General features: G+C 42.4%; 1 protein-coding gene across 1 annotated transcript; it reads left to right on the plus strand.

Annotated features, from left to right (window-relative positions):
- Positions 1 to 193: 193 nt before the first annotated feature.
- LOC308317021 (serine/threonine-protein kinase N2-like) lies at positions 194 to 21,311 on the plus strand (the record flags this gene model as incomplete). The annotated part of the gene is made up of 19 exons (XM_080765812.1): positions 194 to 323; positions 2,088 to 2,239; positions 3,696 to 3,945; positions 5,105 to 5,263; positions 6,645 to 6,805; positions 8,321 to 8,467; positions 9,285 to 9,360; positions 9,532 to 9,730; positions 10,986 to 11,109; positions 11,432 to 11,490; positions 11,616 to 11,673; positions 11,911 to 12,002; positions 14,533 to 14,709; positions 15,984 to 16,046; positions 17,442 to 17,518; positions 18,155 to 18,297; positions 19,161 to 19,268; positions 20,518 to 20,598; positions 21,108 to 21,311. The coding sequence occupies 19 exons, from the start codon at positions 194 to 196 to the stop codon at positions 21,309 to 21,311; spliced, it is 2,460 nt and encodes an 819-aa protein (XP_080621938.1).
- Between the last annotated feature and the right edge of the window lie 222 nt (positions 21,312 to 21,533).

Raw genomic sequence — 21,533 nt, forward strand, 5'->3', positions numbered from 1 at the left:
TCACTTGCCCGTTCCGACTTGAAACAGGATCAGGCGTATATATGAGTTTAAGGTTTATTTGTGTTTGTATATAAGGCTACTTCTTTCCTCCTTTATTGAACTATACTACAGGAATAACAACCCATAGCTGGTGACGGACGGTAGTGTAAAGACTGCAAAGCTTTGTTGTTTTTCTGTATCCACCAGGATCATGATGTTGTCCACAGCTCAGCAGATGCTGCAGGATAGCCGCTCCAAGATCGAGCTGATCCGAATGCACATTATCAAAGTCACCCAGCAGGCTGGAGGTGGTGATGGCTGCAACCATAACACAACACTCAGAGGTCAGCCCATGGTGGCATGCGTGCACAGCTGTTTTATATCATCTTTATATTTCAGACAGAAGTCCATAGCACATAAAATACAACATACAAAACTATAAGACCACACAGGAAAAGGATAAAAGCAAGCAATCAATTAATACAAAACAAAGTAGATGTAGTGCAATACATCGAATTGTTGTGGAATGTGAAATAACAGCTCTTTGCTGCATCTCTAAACTGTTCCCATGCAACGATTAATCCTGTTCATTATCCTGAAAAGATAAAAAACTAGACTTGTTTGATGTTATTCATTATAAACATTCTTAAGCAGGGGTTGCATTCGCTTTTTATTTTTGTTGATTGCAAATTATTTAAAAATAGTCAATGCTGATGATGTCTGTTCTCATTGAGTCAATACTGTGTGATGCAGCAAGAATTCACCAAGTCTTTCAAAAAATGTTTGTTCATATGAAAGTACATTTCGACTTTCTATGGAATAGTATATAGCTTTGGATTCTTAATACATTAACACAATTGGAGAATAGCATAATGTTTAGAAATTTGCTTTAGCCATCCATGCATACACATTGTGAGCTTGTAGATCGGCTATTTTCAAATGCCGAAACGTATATAGGACTAAGTGGTTAATGAATGTTTTGTAATATTAATAATAATCCAAACCTACAAAGTAACTAGTACCTTTTAAAATGAATGTCGTGGAGTAAAAGTACAATATTTGCCTCTGAGATGTAGTGGAGTATAATGTAAAAGTACACGATATACTCAAGTAAAGTACAAATAACTCAAAATTGTACGTAAATGCACTTACCGGTACTTTCCACCACTGGCCATTGCCAGGTACCATTTCATGTTGCACAGGAAGTAAACATCCTCTCTCTCAGAAACGTAGCAGTGGTTTTCAACCCCTTTCATATCAAGGCAAATACTTTATTCAGCATTTGAGCCACGGCAACAGGCAAATGTTAAACAAAAATAACAATTATTCTACACTCTATAGTTCTGTAAAACTCTCCATCATTTAGCTGGGGACCACCTGGAGCCCCTCAAGGACCACTGGTGGTCCCCGGACTACTGGTTGAAAACCACTGCTCAATTGGCACAGGGCCAGCTAGTCAATTGAGATCTTTCCCAGTAGCTATATAGCTTCTGAAATGCTGGGGCAAAACAACAAGAAAGACAACAAAATATAGCCTATATACGTTGGCAGTAACCTCGGCAGCCACCTCCTCCAAAATCACCTCCTCTAAATCCTCCCAGCCTCTCCTCTCGATGCTAATTCGCCCAGTCAACATTTTAATCCACACTACGCTCCTGCATCTCTCTCTGGATCTGGATCCTGCAGGGCAGGCATGTGCAGAGAGTGTTAGAGGGGCAGGGGCTGAAATCCCATAAGAGGGCACTTTTGGACCAAAATAGTGAAAATAGCAGATCTCCAAGCTCGCAACACGTCGCAGCGCGACACGTTGTGATCTTGGAGATCTGCTATTTTCGGGGCGCAAGCCTGGATTCTTTATCTACTGGAGATGCGGTTGTACGAAATGGATTTCGTTCAATAACAAAATGCTTCGTTCAAGTTCAACGAGAAAAAAAAACAATTCTCCTGAATGCTGCCTTTCCGGCATGGCATGGAAAGGAAAGGAGTGGCATTTTGCCATAGTAAGTGCTGCATTCGTGGTCTGGAGAGGGCAGTTGTTTTACAGACGGGTAAAAGGGCAGGGGCTGAAGTCCCTTTTTGATGTATATGTGAGCACGTCCCTGATGCAGGGTCCTCTCCAGTGGCAGCCGGCTCCCTGGATGCTCGTATGGCGGAGTTGGAGCACTACATCCAGAAAGAGACGGACGTGTTGGCGCTCGCCAAAGACGTGCTTAAAAAGTTGGAAGGACTTCCATCGCTGGACCAAAAAGCACTCGTTGAGGTATTATGAGACAGTGTTGTTTTTGGCAGCAAGTTTAGTTTTAGTCCTAGTCTCTTCAATAGTTAGTCATTTTGTTCCAGTCACATTTTAGTCACCTGGAATGTTTTAGTGTTAGTCTAGTTTTAGTCGACAGTTGATTTAGTCGACTAAAATTTATTTTTGTGGGCCTGGATGCCATCGTAATGACTTGTAGATCTGCTATTTTCAGCCGATCAAGTGTAAAAGGACTTATACTAGATCTCTTGTCCACTAGTCCCTTCCTAACATTTTTGTCTAGTTTTTATTTGTTGACGACATTGTCAGTATATTTAGTCTTAGTTTTAGCCATCATAGCTTAGTTTTCATTTAGTTTCTGTCAGTGAAAAAAGGTAGTCAACGAACATTTTTCGTCTTAGTTTTAGTCGACGAAATCAACACTGGTATGAGAGAGATTACCTAGCTAGGCTTTTTATTCTGAAAGCTAATCCTATTTCAACAGAAATCTGATTTCTTCAAGTGTAATCACAGTGTGAATCCCATACATGTTGGAATAGATGCCTAATTACAGGCGAGGAAGCAGTTTGCCCGTACACTGGACATTATACTTTGTGCAATTCATAATCACTGCATGTTAGAGGAAAGTGGGGTGAGGGCAAACATAATGTAATATTAGATTTTAAAGGGGACAATTTCCACAACACATCTCACCAGAAAATACCTGAGTGAAAGACTGGTCAGATATGTTCCCTGGTCTCTATACTGCCCTCCCGCCTGGCCAGCCGGGGCACCTAACGTGTTAGAAACGGAATCCAACGGAAAGTACGCACATCTCTAAAAAACTTTCAGGTGCTGTACAAAAAGATATGTACAGGAGAAGGAGAGAATGTTTCGACCCCTTATGGGTCTTCGTCAGGTATATATATATACTGTACCTGACGAAGACTCATAAGGGGTCGAAACGTTGTCATCCTTTATCAAATAACATTTCCAGTGGGAGCTACTCAACAGTGTGCGGACATTCTCTCCTTCTCCTGGAATAACGTGTTACTCATGCGCTACGTCCAACCGGGGAAACCCCCCCCCCCCCCCCCCCCTCCATCAGGTGATAAGAGTAAGAAGATACTCACTGCATTGAAGGAAGCATGAGCTCAGGTCAGGGCTCTCCCCAGGCTGGCAGAGGGAGAGTAATATAAAACTATACATTCATAGTTGTTTTTGTTAGTTTAAAGAAAAAACAATCATATTGAACATGCAGAATCAGATCATCACACATCATCATTATAAATCACATTCCGTACTCAGCCAATCAGCTGAGCACATTCCGTGCTCAAACGGACAGACAGACACACATACCCCCTCAAAAAAAAAAAAATATGTTCCCCGTATAGTTGCAGGGGAAAACATTGCGCACACACACACACACACACACACAAAGAGAGACAAATAATACACCGTACTGTATACCGTCCTGCTATAGGCTGGCTCTCGTGTGCAGGAGTCCTCCCAGAAGCTCAGTCTTCTGCAGCTCTCCCTGGAGAGGTGCACGAAGGAGCAGCAGCGCAAGGAGGAACCCGACATCCATCACCACCACCACCCTGCTGCCGCCACCACCACTAGAGAGGAGCAGCCTGCCCTGGCCGGATCTCCTCCTCCTGGGAAACTCTGTCTGCTTACCTCCCTCATCAACTCTTCCTGCGTCGTCTCCACCAAGCCCGCGTCCTTAACTGGTATCATCACGGTAGCTAGATCTAGATGGCATGTGCAGTAAGACTGCATATTATTTTGCGGATTTTCTTTTCTTTTTCTTTTTTTTCCCCTTCTTTTTCTTTGTGTTGGTGAAATGTTTTTAAAGTCGTCAAATGTCACAGTTGTAATGTGAATTGTGATTGTAAATTAGGGGGAACATTTGGAAAGGTATTTCAAATGCATCATACCCGGAAGTTATGCAGGAACGCCCATAGATATTAAAAAAATAGATGCCTCATTGGCTGCTGCAGTTAGTTGGAGCCACGTGTGTTGACGGGAGGGCGGAAGAATTTACACTGGAAGAGTGGACAGCACACTGTCACCCTGCCACTCAAGTGACTACTGGCCAATGACAGCGCATCTTTTCCGGGACTTATCAGACCCGAACATGCGCTCTGTGTGACGCACGCTCATGCTTCGCAAGGAATCTCGGGAATTCTCTGCCCTCCCTTGAGCACATACGCTCCAGAGCCGAAAGGGGTGTCTACCTTTATATGTCTATGAACTTTATTATATTATACTTTATGGCCTTGTACATACTGTACATCCAAACAGAAAAGTCCTATCTTATTGCATTAAATGCCGTTAACCCATTCTGACCTGAGATCAGATTCATACGAGGTTTCCACTGGACACACACTGGTCTGATTAACCCATTCTGACCTGAGATCAGATTCTAAAAATGTCAGTCGTTCTTCGATTAAAAAAAAAATAGCAGACCTACAAGCTCGTAGCGCGCCACTCGGTGGCGCGCTATGAGCTTGTAGATCTGCTATTTTTAAATAGCTAAAGCATAACATGATGCCAACACCAAAACGGGTTCTCGGTCAGAATGGGTTAAATGCCGTTAAACGGCGCTAAACTCACTTTGCCACTCGATTTGCCGCTTGATTTGCCACTCACTTTATGCATGCGCACATAGCATACTCTCTGTCTATTGTGATGTCTTTTTTATCAACATTGTGCAGCCCTGACATGTTAAAGATGTCATAATTGTAATGTGCTCTCTCTCTCTCTCTCTCTCGCTGCTCTGGCATGTGTGAACACATCTACGTCAATAATACCAGAAGAGATTAAAAAATAAAATAAAAGAAGGAAGAGAAAATCCATAAAAGATTGTACCACTGTCTGTTGTTCCAGGTAAACTTGAAGTTAGGCTTCTTGGATGTGAGGATCTGCTGGATGAACCAGTGGAACACATGCCTCACATGACCTCTCCTCTGGACTGCTCACACGGTCACATCACTGATGATGACTGTCCTAAACTGCCTGACAGAACAACAGACAGGAGCCTCTCTTGTAAGTGCTTCGTCCATAAACCTTTTACGTTTTGCATGTATTCATATACTGTATGTTGCCCGAGGAGCATTAGGGGTTCGATTGCAGAGCATGTATGCGTATGTACATGCTACTACTTGACAAGCCATGCTAGAATGCATGCAGCCATTGTATATTGGTACAAAGATACAAACTGCTGTATGTTATGTGAGTACTTATATTCAACGGATTCAACGGTTCAATGTCTTGGCTCAGGGAGACTTTGACATTTGTGGCTGTTGTTTTGTGTTTATTTATTTTTTGTCTAATGTAATCCTGGGCGCTACAGCCTCTGCCAACCTGGGGAGAGCAAAGGACTGACCTCATGCCCCCTTCCATGCATGAGGAGTCCACTTCTTTTCACCTGACAGTACCCAGGGGGCAAACCACCCTTTTTTAGGAAACCTGCATTTGCCATAACATACAAAGTTGTCAAAATAATATCTATAACCCAGTAGGATCACAACCTAGGCTATATTATGGACAACCCGGTCAATTTTTGGGCAAAAAGTCCAATATGGCCGCCACAATAATTGTAATGGGGGTGAATATGGAGGTTGATCAATGATATTAATACGAACATTTTTTGTATTGAAAGTTTCCATGCAATCCAATATGGCCGCCGCAATATGGCCGCCACAATATTAGCACCCAGAAAATAGGTTTGGCTCTAACTTCTGAACCAGATGAGCTAAAAACGCAAACTTATATATTTCATGGTTTCTGACCATGAGAGACTCAATGGAATACCTATTTTTATTATTGGGTGTGTCTGGACCCTTATACAGGGGGGAGTTTCCTCGGTTGGGGGACGTACAGATTTTCACTACATTTTTATTCAGCATTTGAACTACATAAAAATGAACGTTTTAACTTTGGTTCTGGGGGGGTCCCTGGGACAACATATTTTCAGATGGAGGTCGGCGGCCAAATGCATATAATTCTAGGGGGTCCTTGACATGAAAAAGGTTGAGAACCACTCACATAAAAACATAGGGTTTTTCAGAAAACTGTCAGGATTTAGAAGTAATTTGTAGAATCGTTAAGTTAATGGAAAATCAAGCATAACTATTTAATCCAGTGGTTTCCAAACAGTGCACAGATATGAATACAGTTGTGATATTATAAAATAACATAAAGCTTGTGCAGTGCATCCCCTTTGATATACCTTAGACACAAAAAGTAAAAAGAAAAAAAAAAGAAAAGAAAAACACTGTGGAAGTATATTTCTTGGTGGAGTTTCATGTACAGGTCATGGTAATATAGGCAATGTTTGGATATCATTTGCAATGCCCTTCCAGAAAACCCCTGGCAATGTGGTGACCGACTGTGTTATCATCTGGTGTTGTTGTGCAATGTACAGTAGAGGTCAGTGCCGTTCTGAGGTTGGACAACAGACTGGTGGGACGCACCCAGTGGAGACCTGTGAGCCGACAGATGTGGGAGCACCAGACCTTCTGTGTCCACCTGGAGCGGGTAGGCCACATCATCACAATGACAATCCTGATGGGTGTCAAGGACCTTGTTTATAGCCCAGTCCTGTAGGCTATGTACTGTAAATAGGCCTATAGTAGGCTATAGTATATTGCATCCTAAATCAGTGATGTGTTGTTGCAATAATTTATGTAACGGTAGCCTAGTTTTGTTGACGTCAGGATTTCAATCCTGCTGACTGAACAGCAGGAATAGAAGGATATGGTGCCCTTGTAGCTCACTGTAATTACATGGAGCAATGATATTGTTATTGTAGTTCTGTCATTGACCAGCAGGTGGGCTCCTTTATCTATCCAGATATTCATCTGGTTTCCACTTCCAGACTAATATGTATTACTATCCTTAAATCTGTCTCTTACATCTGGCTTACTGTATGAAAAGGTAGGTTTTGGCGTTATCGCATTATTCTAAAACAGAGTGATGATAGAGACTGTGAAATGGTGTAATGAAGGTAGAAAAGTCACTCCGAAAATAACAGATCTGCTATTTTCAGCATGCAACCAAGTGTAAAATCAGGAATTTATGACGGCATCAAAGGCCATAACATCTTATTCAGTTGACTAAAACTAGACTAAAACAAAAACTGAATGAAATTCTATTCAAAAGACTATGACTCTCATGACTTTACTGCAAATCTAGACTTGCTGCAATATATCCTGGAATTGATGATAGATGTGATAGATGTGCTCTCTCACCAGCTAATCACACGTGTTCTGGTCCTGCCCCAAGCTGGTACATTATTGGACTAAAATATTTGAGATTTTGTCTGATATATTTGAGGTTCGTTTGGAGCCGTCACCCCAGATGGCTATTTTTGGGGTACCATCAGATTTTGAACTTCTAACCCAGAAACAGTCTAATATGGTAGCATTTGCCACACTGATAGCGAGACGTAGAATATTGTTGGGATGGAAATCCCCAACTTCCCCTTCTATAGCTATGTGGCTTAAGGATATTATGGGATTTTTGAAATTGGAAAAAATAAAGTTTACAATTAGAGGTTCAACAGAAAGGTTCTTTTCTAGCTGGCAACCATTTATTACCTACTTTGAGAATCTGAGAGTACTTCCGACAGACTAATTGAATCAATACTATGTGTGTTTTTTTGCTTTCTCATAACGATAGAACTGTGTATAGAGGGTGATGTATGACAACGTTCCGAACACAATCTTTTCCAACATAACTTGTGACTGACTATCTTTTGAACTCGAATAACCCAACTCATAATTGTATTTATTTTGTTTTATTTTATTTTATTTTTTGTTATTTATATTGTTTTTGTTATCTGTGCTTAAATATATTTTTTGTATCCTACTGTTTATATCATATGTCAAATATGCATGGTTGTTGTTTTTGTATGTCTGTACTCAATTATTAATGTTATTTTTCATATTGTTTTAATGATGACGATAACTGGGGGGGAGGGACGGGGTGAGGGAGAGAAAAGAAAATGGTATGTTCAAACTGTACTAAATTGTTGAAACCTATTACCAATAAACATATAAAAAAAGACTATGACTAAAACCAATTATATATGAACAACAGTCTCGTGAGCTGGAGATCGGGATCTTCCGGCGGGACTGGAGGGGAATGTGTGCAGTCAAGTTCCTACGTCTGGAAGAGCTGCTGGAGAAGAACCCAAACCAGGACCAGTGTCTCCGCATGGAGCCACAGGGGAGCCTGTATGCCGAGGTCTGTCTGTCACAGTTATTACAGAATCCACTGATCGCAGTTATGATCACAGCTATTTGTTGCATAGTCATCATAATCGTTTCCATGTTGGGAAACGTTCATACATTTTCAAATACATAAGAGGGCGGAAATAGCCGATCTACAAGCGCACAACGCGTCACTTCATGGCGTGTTGTACGCTTGTACAGTAGATCAGCTTTAAGCTTTAAGATCTGAAGTATACAATTATCAAATACGTTATGTCAGTAATTTCTCAGTCATATCTGATAGACGGAGAATGGGAGTAGCAGGGGCGGTATTGCAGTTGCGGTTGCGCACTGTTGTGACGAAAAGAGAGCTGAGCCAGAAGGCAAAGCTCTCCGTCTACAGATAAATCTTCGTCCCTACTCTCACCTACGGTCATGAAGTGTAAGGCCATGACCAGATGATTATTCTTTTGGTATACAAGCGACCAAAATGAGTTTTCTCAGACGGGTGGCTGGCATCTCCTTTAGAGATATACAGTAGGGTGAGAAGTTCAGTTAGGCGCTGCTTCTTCGTTTGGAAAGGAGACAAGCTTAGGTGGTTCGGGTATCTGGTTAGGATGCCTCTCGAGTGTCTCCCAGGCCTAGAGGGTCCTTGAGGCACCCGGGGCAGGGATTATAATGCCTCGGGTTCCCCCAGGTGGAAGTTACAAATGTTGCTTGAGAAAGTCTGGAAATGTTACCACCATGACCCCATTCCGGATAAGCGGTTGAAGATGGGTGGATGGATGGTTTTGACACTTCTTTTACAGTTTTAGTTTTTCCAAATAATTATTTTCCTGGTCAATTTACAGATTTCATTCATTGACACCATCGTCGAGCGACAGCCGAAACTGAGGCGACAACGGTGTATCTTCACTAAAGAGAAAGGTGTGTGTGTGTGTGTGTCTCATTAATTATATGAGATGTCAATGTCATGATGACGTGAGAATTAGTCTGTTTCCTGAGCTTTCATATTTAATGCGTCACCACAGCAAACCGCGTGTGCACCTACTATCTGTCTGTCTTTTTTTAAATCGATTCTTCTTATTATTCATCCAGGGAAGAACTTCCTCAGAGCGGCTCAGATGAACATGAACTTCACCACGTGGGGTCATCTGATGATGAGCGTCCTGCCCCACTACGCTACCTTCTCTACGTTCAGCTCGTCCATGACGTCGTCGTCTAGTCCTGATCCTCTGGTCAACGAACCGCCGGCCGCGGAGAGGAGGGACACCCAAACACACGTCCCACTGCCAAGGTCAGTGACAAAAACAGCAGAATCAAACACCCGTTCCACTGCCACGGCCAGTGACAAAAACAGCAGAATCAAACACCCATTCCACTGCCACGGTCAGTGACAAAAACAGCAGAATCAAACACCCATTCCACTGCCACGGTCAGTGACAAAACGGCACAATGACCTTTAATTGGTTCCCCCTGCAATCCATCATCATAATGTCCGAGCTAGCCGAATGGATGCGCTTGTATGACCTTTATATATTTATTAATTTATTACTATAGACAAAAGTGGCGTCTGAAATTGTTCCACCAAAGACTGTGCTGGAATGTATTAAATAAAACAGACTTCAAAGTCTTTTATTTAGTTTTTAGTTTTAGTTTTTTTTGTGGACCATATTACACAATGTTTTCCCCCCTTTTGTTCTGTCCATAGAAAAGTGCCAGCAGTGTTGGGCAGTAACTGTTACTAGTAATAAATTACTGTATATTATTACTTTACCCAGTAACAGTAATATTATATCCACATTACTTTGTAAAAAATTGCACATATTACATATTACTTTTTTGTTTATGTTTTGTTGGCTGTTGGCTTGAAAACATTTAATTTAAAAGGTCGAGAAAGATCACTGCTTTATTTTAAAGCCCTTTTCACTGATTGGTGACTCTTCTTCTTGAAAACAATTGGATTCAGTTCTTAAAGAAGCTGACTAAACAGATTAAACAGATTGTGCTACTATTGGTCTGACTGTCATTAGACCTCAAACCCTAACCGCAAGCACGGGAGCAGCACGTGTGCGACCGCATGTCCGACCATAAAAGGTAATATGTAATTATATAATACAGTATATAATATATTAGTCTTGATTCCGGGGATTCGGGGCGGCAGCCATGTGGCTCAAGGGTAGAGTGACCGGAATGGAACCGCAAGGTTCCCAGTTCGATCCCTGTGGGCTCCCCGCAGAGTTAGTGTCGAAGTGTCCTTGAGCAAGACTCTGAACCCCCTAATAGCTCCCGATGTGTAGGTTGGTGCCCTGCATGGTTTCCTCCGGGCATCAGTGTATGAATGTGTGTGTGAATGGATGAATGTAATGCACAATCTATGTAAAGCGCCTTATATAAAGGCGCTATATAAATGCACCATTTACCATTCCAAGTAATAAGCAATATAATATTATTACTTGTTTAAGGTATGTAATAAGTAACATATTACTCTCTTGAGTAATATTGGCCAACACTGTGTGCCAGTGATCATATTTCTGTCCAATTGTCCATAGCAACGTTCCAGTAATCAGACTGGACATCAGCGATGATGACCAGTCCCGTCAGAGTGACCTTGACCCCTACGCCACCTCCACAGCACAACAAGCACCTCCCGTGTCTACGCAGCAAGAAAAACAGGTGCTGGAACTGCCATGTTTCCACTCTCAACAATTAATAGTCGCTAATGAGTGCAGACGCACCCGGCAGCCGGCGTTCTTAACAGGCCCGAAAATTAAGGCCCAGCCCTAACTGGGCCCTCATCAAACCCTGTACACTCAAGACACACTCGATATATGGCCAGTGCAGAATTCATGACATATGTTGACCCCCCCCCCCCTTGCCAAAGCGCCAGCACTTGCCCAGCAGTCTGCTGTCACCCAGTCAGATGCGTGCACAGCTTCTCGCTCACAGGGCAGTCTTACTGGTAGTAGGGTGTTTGAAACTGTATTTCTCTTTACAGTCGTCTGTTGGAAGTGATATAACAGAAAGGCATGGAGATGAGTCCGTATCTGATCTGAGGTACACACACACACACACACACACACACGATCATACAAATATGACAATTATTGTACACTGAGATCTACTGTAACAAAGTGTGGTTAGATTTATCTTTTTTTCTTGCCACTTCATCTCCCAATAAGGATGCAGATGGAAGATTTCAAATATATTTCTGTTCTTGGCAGAGGGCATTTCGGAAAGGTAAAAAAACACTGTTTGAACTATTTTAACAATGATATAAAGGTATATAAAGGTAATACACCGTTTGAACCATTTTAACAATGATATAAAGGTATATAAAGGTAATACACTGTTTGAAACCATTTTAACAATGATATAAAGGTATATAAAGGTAACACACCGTTTGAAACCATTTTAACAATGATATGGTGAAGAAAGTTGCTTGTATCCTCAGTGCTGCCCGTTTGCTCCATCCAGGTGCTTTTAGCAGAATTTAAGAAGACTGGCAAGCTCTATGCAATCAAAGCCTTGAAGAAAAGAGACATTGTGACTCGTGATGAAGTGGACAGGTTTGTGAGATCTTTTATACATAAAAGCTATAATTATATGTTATGAATGTTGCAAACAATTCTTGCTTGCATATCATGTAGGCAAACATTTTAGTTTTGAGCTTTCTTTTGTCTGTGCAAAGACTTTGCATCTTTACATAATTATGACAGTAAAGGCTCAAGAACCACCCACTTCTTTACAAATGACACTAAAGGCTCAAGAACCACCCACTTCTTTACAAATGACACTAAAGGCTCAAGAACCACCCACTTCTTTACATTCAATTTCAATTCAATTCAAAGGGCTTTATTGGCATGAGAAAACATACGTTTACATTGCCAAAGCAGAAAGAACAATACAACAATACAGCAATACAATCAAAACAAAAATTATGTACTTTGAAGGTCAGAATCTTCAATAGATCAACTTCTGTGTACCAAGATAACTCGATGCAGGTATAGTGCAGGAATATACACAATTATTAGTCTTTAGGGTGGTTGTGTTCCATTTGATATCCTTCTCCTATCACAGCAACTCACAAATCTTGCTGCTGTGTTTGCACATTGTTGTACTTCGCCCAGCAGATATGGGAGTTTTTTGTCATTGGTCATGTTTTCAAAATCTCCGTGTGTGGTTGTAATCTGTGGGAAGTATGTGTCTCTGATGTCTTGGTACAATGGGCAGATGGTTAGGAAGTGTAGCTCGGTTTCCACTTCGTTTAGTGTGCAGTGGGTGCATAGTCTGTCTTCTCTCGGGATACAGGTCTGCCTATGACGGCCTTTCTCGATCGCGAGACTGTGCTCACTGAGTCTGTACCTAGTTAAGATTTTTCTTTGTTTTGGGTCGGTCACGGTGCTCAGGTATTCTGCCACTGTGTATTCTCTGTTTAGGGCCAGATAGCATTCTAGTTTACTCTGCTTTTGTGTTGCTTCTTTCCAATGTGTCAGATAGTTTTCCCTTTGCTGTTTTATAATTTGGTTTAGTCCAATGGGTTTTCTATCTCGTGGCTCTGTTTGTGTTTGTGCCCGGAGTTCCAGGGCTAGCTGGCTGAGGGGGCATCTCTCTAGAGTTTCACTGTGTGTGAGTGCCTTGTTATGGAGTGCATCTAGGTCACTTTCTTTTAGGTGGTTGTAGAACTTAAGTGCTCTCTTTTTTATTTTGATTATGAGTGGGTATCGTCCTAATTCTGCCCTGCATGCATTATTTGGTGTTTTTCGCTGGGTACGGAGAATGGATTTGCAGAATTCTGTGTGTAGGGTCTCGGTTTGGTGTTTATCCCATTTTTCCAGGTCATGGTTTGCTAATGGTCCCCAGATCTCGCAACCATAGAGGGAAATTGGTTCTATCACCGAGTCCAGTATTTTAAGCCAGGTTTTAATTGGGATGTCTATTTTGATGTTTCTTTTGATGGCATAGAATGCCCTTCTTGCCTTGTCTCTCAGGTCCTTTACAGCTTGGTTGTAGTTCCCTGTGCTGCTGATGTTTAGGCCAAGGTAGGTATAGTTTTTAGTTTGTTCTAGTGGGATTGTATTTAGGAAAAATTGGTGGTTTTGGCGGCTGGGCCTTTTTTGAAATATCATGATTTTAGTCTTGGTTAGGTTCACTGTCAGGGCCCATGTCTGGGAGAATTTGTGTAGGAGATCAAGTTGCTGCTGTAGTCCTTCCTTGGTTGGGGACAGCAGCAGCAGGTCATCTGCGTAAAGTAAGCATTTGATTTCTGTGTTTGCCAAGGGGATGCCTGGAGCTGTAGACTGTTCTAACGTTTTTGCTAATTCGTTGATATATATGTTGAAGAGTGTTGGACTCAGGCTGCATCCCTGTCTAACACCACGGCTCTGGGGGAAAAAGTCTGTGTGCTTTTCGCCTATTCTAACTGCGCATTTGTTGTTGGTGTACATTGATTTTATGATGTCATAGGTTTTTCCCCCATATGACAGTAAAGAAGTGGGGGGGACACAGTGGGGTGGGGGGCACACACACCAAGGCCCGCCCCCGCTCGATCATGATTGGCAGAAGGCCCCTCTGTATCCTGATTGGATGAAGGCTGGGCCACCTAGCCAAGAAGAAAACCTAAGGTTTTTTGACCCCCAGGGGTTAACTGGGGACAGGTCCCATTTCAATGCATTGGTAATTTGGTGGCATTCGAAGCGGGAACAAGAACTGGAAGAACTACCTTCAGATCTTCTCTAAAATGTTAGGAAGGGACTAGTGGACAAGAGATCCAGTATAAGTCCTTTTACACTTGGTTGAATGCTGAAAATAGCTGATCTACAACGACGCATTGTGAACTTGTAGATCGGATATTTTCACTTCAGCATGTGTAAAATCAGTCGTTATGACGGCATCAAGGCCCACCAAAATACATTTTAGTCGACTAAATCTACAGTTGATTTAAAATCGCATGACATTTAGTCGACTAAAACTAGACTAACACTAAGGCACTCCAGGTGACTCAAATGTGACTAAAACGATATGTAAACTATTCAAAAGACTATGACTAAAACTAAAATCAAATGTTGCTGCCAAAAACAACACTATTCTCTTCCACAGCCTTATGAGTGAGAAGAGGATCTTTGAGATGATCAACGCCTCCAAACATCCTTTCCTCGTGAATCTCTACGGCTGCGTCCAGACCACAGACCATGTCTGCTTCGTCATGGAGTATTCGCCTGGTGGCGACCTCATGATCCACATCCACACGCACGTCTTCACTGAAGCCCAGGCCAGGTCCGTTCTCTATCTCACTGTTTCCCAAACCTTTTCATGTCAAGGACCCCCCAAATTGACACTCGTTAGCCCGCAGACTTTTATGGCTCTAGCACGTGATTGTCAACCAGTTTCATTTCAAGTTGACATGCATTAGTATACGAACTCGGAACCCCCCATTTAACGGGTCCATTTGGTTCCATTTGTACACTCTCTGAGTAAAGCCCAACACACACCGTCTCTGAACGCCGCGCGTCAAAACAGCCGCCTCCGTTATTTTCAATAACCTATCCCACACCGGCGGCGTCAGATCTATAATAGCAGATCTACAAGATCGGCTATTTTCAAATGGCCGAAATTAGGCATGCACGATTATGAAATTATGACCGATATCCGATTATTTGCAGGGTCATATCTGCCGATACCGATTCTGATATTATACAGAGGACCACAATGGAAACAAGCCTAGTATTAGGCCCTAGGGGGGCTTGGCCCAAAGCCTGTTAATAAAGTATTCAATCAATCAATCAATAGTCTATACTCTTTTCCAAGTGTCTGTTTTCACAACTGAATGAGATGTGTACACAAATAATGTGTAGAAAAATATTTTTACTTAAGATTTTACATCATATTTGATTTGGCTTTTGCACAAGAGTTCTTAAAAAGTTCTATACCTTGATTTGTCTTTAGTTCTAGAATAGAGGTACTCGGCAGTTTTGATTTATATTGAACTCATTGATGATTTTTTTAAATGTTTAATTTAAAAACATTTCTGCTGGTGAAAACCGTTTAAATATCATAATCTGTATTATTTTGAGACTGTTCTGATACCGATATGGCATTTTTATGGCCCATATGGCCTATTCCTATTATGCTACAGATTAGTCGTGCATCCCTAGCTGAAATGTATAGCGTAGGCCGCGGGCTAAAGTGGTTACTGTATGTTTTGTAATAATTCACACTTCGAGCCAAATATCGCCAACATTCACAACCACATTGTCCCGGTTTTCACCAGAATAACAATAATAACAGTTATTTTCAGTGGGCGCATAGACGTTTATCATGTTCATATCATGTAAACATGCTCACCTAAACGATCAGACAACATGAACTTTGCGTGTCTGAATACAACGCTGAGGCTATTTGTCGTTCGGCCGCCGCCTGTATGCAACCCCTATGGTGCGTATACATGTGCGCACGTGCGTGCATGACGAACGTGCGCGTTGATTTAAGGGTCCCGATTTTTAGGGGGCTGAATATATGCATATCTAAAACAATTATTTTGTTTGGTACAGGTTCTATTCAGCGTGTGTTGTGCTGGGTTTGGAGTTTCTCCATCTGAATAAAATAATTTATCGGTAAGTTCTTCCAAATGTGTCCTTTAAGTCACTGTCATTGAGCTTTCTAAACGCCTCCAAGTCAGTCTGCTAGCCTGATTCATACTTAGTTACTCAGAAAATAGCAGATCTACAACAGGTCATGATGCCCCGCGTCATGAGCTTGTACATCGGTTATTTGCCCTTCGCCAAGTCCCTCCCCAACCCGTCCTTGTCCAATAGGCACGTTAGCAAGAGAGGAGACATGGCAAACTGTCCCTCTCACCCGTTGAGACGCATGTTTGTAAAATGACGGGATTTATCCATATAAATAATCAATCGTTTCAGGAGCAAGAGCTTCAAAATGTCTTATCCAGGCCTGCAGTAGGCTATGCACTGGATGAATGTCTTATCCAGGCCTGCAGTAGGCTATGCACTGGATAAATGTCTTATCCAGGCCTGCAGTAGGCTATGCACTGGATAAATGTCTTATCCAGGCCTGCAGTAGGCTATGCACTGGATAAATGTCTTATCCAGGCCTGCAGTAGGCTATGCACTGGATAAATGTCTTATCCAGGCCTGCAGTAGGCTATGCACTGGATAAATGGGCATGGCATTATTTAGATAAACTAGAAATACTAATATAATAATGATAATTAACTTACGACCGTCCGACAGGAGTTTTCATGAAATGCACGGAAGACTGCGGTGATTAGCATTATCGCCATCACCTGACCGGGTGGCTCAGTCGTGCAACTGTCCTGCTGTGTATGTGTTCAACAACACAGCCATGCAAAAATAACACAGACAGCACAACAACACAGCCATGCAAAAATAACACCGACAGCACAACAACACAGCCATGCAAAAATAACACCGACAGCACAACAACACAGCCATGCAAAAATAACACCGACAGCACAACAACACAGCCATGCAAAAATAACACCGACAGCACAACAACACAGCCATGCAAAAATAACACCGACAGCACAACAACACAGCCATGCAAAAATAACACCGACAGCACAACAACACAGCCATGCAAAAATAACACCGACAGCACAACAACACAGCCATGCAAAAATAACACCAACAGCACAACAACACAGCCATGCAAAAATAACACCGACAGCACAACAACACAGCCATGCAAAAATAACACCGACAGCACAACAACACAGCCATGCAAAAATAACACCGACAGCTATGAGGTGACCAAAGATTGCCAAGGATTAACGGTTGCTAAACTATTTGGATTTGCACTGGACAGTTGCTTTTTGGGGTGGGGCTTAGCGAAGGGCTAATTTAAGGAAATCAGAGGCATCACATGGTAGGGCATTAAGCAACTAGTCGACTATTCAACTAGGCAACTAGTTAACTAGTATAAATTACTAAGTGAATGCCCTATCACATGGATGTTTGTGTCCTCCACAGTGACCTGAAGTTGGACAACCTGCTAATGGACGCAGACGGCTTTGTCAAAATCACAGACTTCGGGCTCTGTAAAGAAGGTGACATGAATGATTTCATAATCGTGAAACTCCATTCAGAGAGCCTGTTGGATTTCAATGAATGCTGGACGTAGCATTCACCAGTGTTGTTTTCGTCGACTAAAACTAAGACGAAAAATGTTCGTCGACTACCTTTTTTTCACTGACGAAAACTAAATGGAAACTACATGAAAACGAACCTATGATGACTAAAACTAAGACTAAGTATACTGACAATTTCGTCAACAAATAAAAACTAGACTAAAATGTTAGGAGGGGACTAGTGGACAAGAGATCCAGTATAAGTCATTTTACACTCGGTTGAATGCTGAAAATAGCAGATCTATGCCGTAACGCATTGTGAACTTGTAGATCGGCGTAAAATCAGTCGTTAAGACGGCATCAAGGCCCACCAAAATACATTTTAGTCAACTAAAATCGCATGACATTTAGTCGACTAAAACTAGACTAACACTAAGGCACTCCAGGTGACTAAAATGTGACTAAAACGATATGTAAACTATTCTAAAGACTATGACTAAAACTAAAATCAAATAAAATCAAACCACACTTTGTTAGACTATGACTAAAACTAAAATCAAATGTTGCTGCCAAAAACACTGGCACTGACTGAGTTTATCCGTGTCGTCTTGGCAGGCATGGGCCACGGCGATCGGACCTCGACGTTTTGTGGAACGCCAGAGTTCCTGGCCCCCGAAGTCCTCACGGATGACAATTACACCCAGGCCGTGGACTGGTGGGGGATGGGTGTGCTCATCTTTGAGATGCTTGTGGGAGAGGTCAGTCCTCCCTCAAATTGTTACATTTGGTATATTTGGATGTACACAATTGTAGGCCAAATCCTATGTTTTGGCCTATCCAGATAGATTGGAATCAGACTAGTTTGATCAAGTCCGAACAGCAAAACATATATTTGCAAGCAGATTTGAACCACATTCCCAGGTGGTTTGAAATGTGATTCGCATCTGATTTCTAAACTGGTGACTCTGACACTGAAGCCTGGTGGTGTCATCAAGCCATTGTGATGTTGTAGATATGCTAAATTATTTTCTACGAATGACACGTACGTCAAACCAGATGTGCAACCGGTGCAGATAAGTTGATGCATGTCCGAAATAAGCTAATTCAATCTGATCACTTGCAAATTAACAGTCAGTCCAAGACTTGAGAAACGGTCTGAACAAAGCCTGCGGTATGTGGGCCCAATAGAGCGTCGCAGTCCTGCCCCCTACCAGGGCTCAGGAAATTATTCCCCGTTCATTTTCCTCATAGACATTTCAAAAAGTATTTATTTAAAGACCCTTTAAGCCTCGTACAAAGCCAACTCCAGTTGTGACAAATCATGACAACAAACACACATTTTTCGGGCCGAACAAATAATTAGAAAGAAGAAGAAAATGGCAGGTTACAACACTTTTTGTTTTTTTTCTTCTTTGTAATTATTTGTTTGGTCCAAAATATTGTTTGTTGTCATGATTTGTCACAACTTTAAATAAATCCTTTTTGGAATGTCTATGGGAAAAATGCATTGGGAATTATTTCCTGGGCCTGGCGTATTGAGTTGTGCTTGAAATGTAAGCTGTTAATAAATACTTCAATCAATCAATCAATCAATCAATCAATGTCCTTCGACCCTGCACAGTCTCCGTTCCCTGGAGAGGATGAAGAGGAGGTGTTTGACAGCATCGTAAACGACGACATCCAGTACCCTGGGTCACTTCCTCCACATGCTGTCTCCATCATCCAGAAGGTAATCAATGCATGGGCTCCAATCCAATGATCAATACTTTGCAATATACTTAGTCCACTGTAGGGCACCAAGAATCACTACGTTCCCAAGGCCCATTCTACAAACGGCCTTCTAAATCCTGACAGTTCTGAAAAACGTATGTTACCATGTCAGTGGTTCTCAAACCTTTTCATGTCAAGGACACCCAAAATGATATTCTATTTGGCCACAGACCTGTGGCCAAATACCCCCAAAAGCAAAGATTTTAGCAAAAAATGTGTGCTTAAAAATATATATATATATATTCAAAGATTTGCTTTATCCGCAAGTAACATTTTCTGTGAATTACGCATTTAGGAGCTTCCACTGTGTGTGCGTAAGCGTTATCTTGCGGCCACACAACCCACTATTCATTTTGCTGACAGCTATATTTGCGGGTGGAGGTGTGTCTGTAGGCGTGTCGATGCGCTTTCCCTATATTTGCTATCTTATGCACACAGGTTTAGGGCAACGGAAAGTGCCTCTTCAAACCACCCGTAATGCGAATCCGTTGGATAAAAGAAAGCGCTCCTCAGATGGTGAGACCTGAGTTGGAGCTGCCTCGGCTTGACGCATGCATGTTGAGGTCTTGTTCGGTCTTAATTCTCCACAAATCTCACATTGTGCGTGATTCCCTCTTTCAGTTTGATTACCCCATTATGCAGCAAATATGTAAATTCCCCATAATCAGTAACACATAGCTGATACCAAATGAAAGGCAATTAAATGCTAGATGGGTGTAATTTCCAATGTGATTTTGCCATAGTTGGACAACTTGGCTGTGTTGGCCGTGGAGTGGATGGCAGATAGTCAGATACTGGACACAAAACAACCCTCTGTATCTAAAATAAATGTATTCCAAGGCAGCACGCGTTGCTCTTCCATAAGGCAAGATCCAGGGCATAATGGATCATGGATAATAGATCTCTTAAAGGCAATGGCACCTGGCACACTGATTGGTTTAAGTTGCGTAACACCCATACCACAGCTATGCATATAATGTAATGGGTAGCGGAGGTGTTTTAAGGATTTAGGTGGTGGCACAAGATAGCATTTTTTACGGGGGAATTAGGGCTCCTGGCGCGAGATGGAGCGCCATGTCTAAAATCTAAAATGACACAGAGCACTGTTGTTCTCATGTTTTCACAATGTCGTGTTTTATGAGAGAAACATAGGTTACAGCTTTTTTCCTCATGTACTTCCAACTCAGTTTTTTTGCACTCCTCTGCAGCTGCTGAAGAAGAACCCGTTGAAAAGGCTAGGAGCTGGGGAGAGGGACGCAAACGAGCTCAAAGGAGAGAAATTCTTTGAGGTACGTCAGGTTAGTGATGGGAATTACCATCGCCATCTGCTGGACTACGCCATTTGGACGTGACGTTTCGGTCCTCGGCTCCACACGGCCGGATGAAGAGCCGGCGAGGCTGGAAACGTCAACTCCAAATGGTGTAAAATACTGTAGTTGTAGTGTACTTTGTGCCACTTTACTCTGTGCTGTACTCTACCGGCCGCTTTAGGTGTTACAGCTGTCCGTGCTCGGACAGACACATGGCGGACACGTATTAGGGACACACATAGCTGCATAATGGAGCGGAGGCACCGCTCAAAAAACCGTTGACGATTCACAAAGTTTTCCCTCATTGATTGCAAATGCTTGCTGATTGCGAATCCAGTGAGCCACTACTATGTAACCCAGGCAGTCTGTCTGTGTGTATGACACCCGCCCGCCACCAGAGGGCGCAGCTGTATCACACAAAACACACACATGCACACACACACGGTAGAAAAAAATAAAACTTTTCATGCTGTGTCCATGTTTCACAGACTATCGACTGGGAGGCCCTGCTCGCCAAGAAAGTGAAGCCTCCGTTCCTTCCCTCGATCAAAGAATCCATGGACGTGAGCAACTTTGACAGCGATTTCACCCGTCTTCAGCCCGTTTTATCGCCTCCCGCCAAGCCCTTCAATCTGTCCCCGGAGCAGCAGGAGGCCTTCGCTGACTTTGACTTCTCGGCCTTGCACGGATGAAGATAAAACAAAACACTGTTGTGGGCTCCCCGGGCCAGGGTTGGAAACCAACATAGTCAACCACCAGTTAAAGTGTTGGTTAATTGGAAGGGCTTTCCTACTTGACAAACGTTAATAGCATGGTCGTTAATAGCTGCGGTATCTAATCATGCCGACTGATTTCCCAGCCCTTGGCTAGCTGGCGGTGAAAAGAGTTCGTTTCCCACTCTGGTCATAACCCCC

This window comes from Protomyctophum bolini (assembly GCF_963924005.1).
Source record: "Protomyctophum bolini genome assembly, chromosome: 6".
In the NCBI taxonomy this organism is placed as follows: domain Eukaryota; kingdom Metazoa; phylum Chordata; class Actinopteri; order Myctophiformes; family Myctophidae; genus Protomyctophum; species Protomyctophum bolini.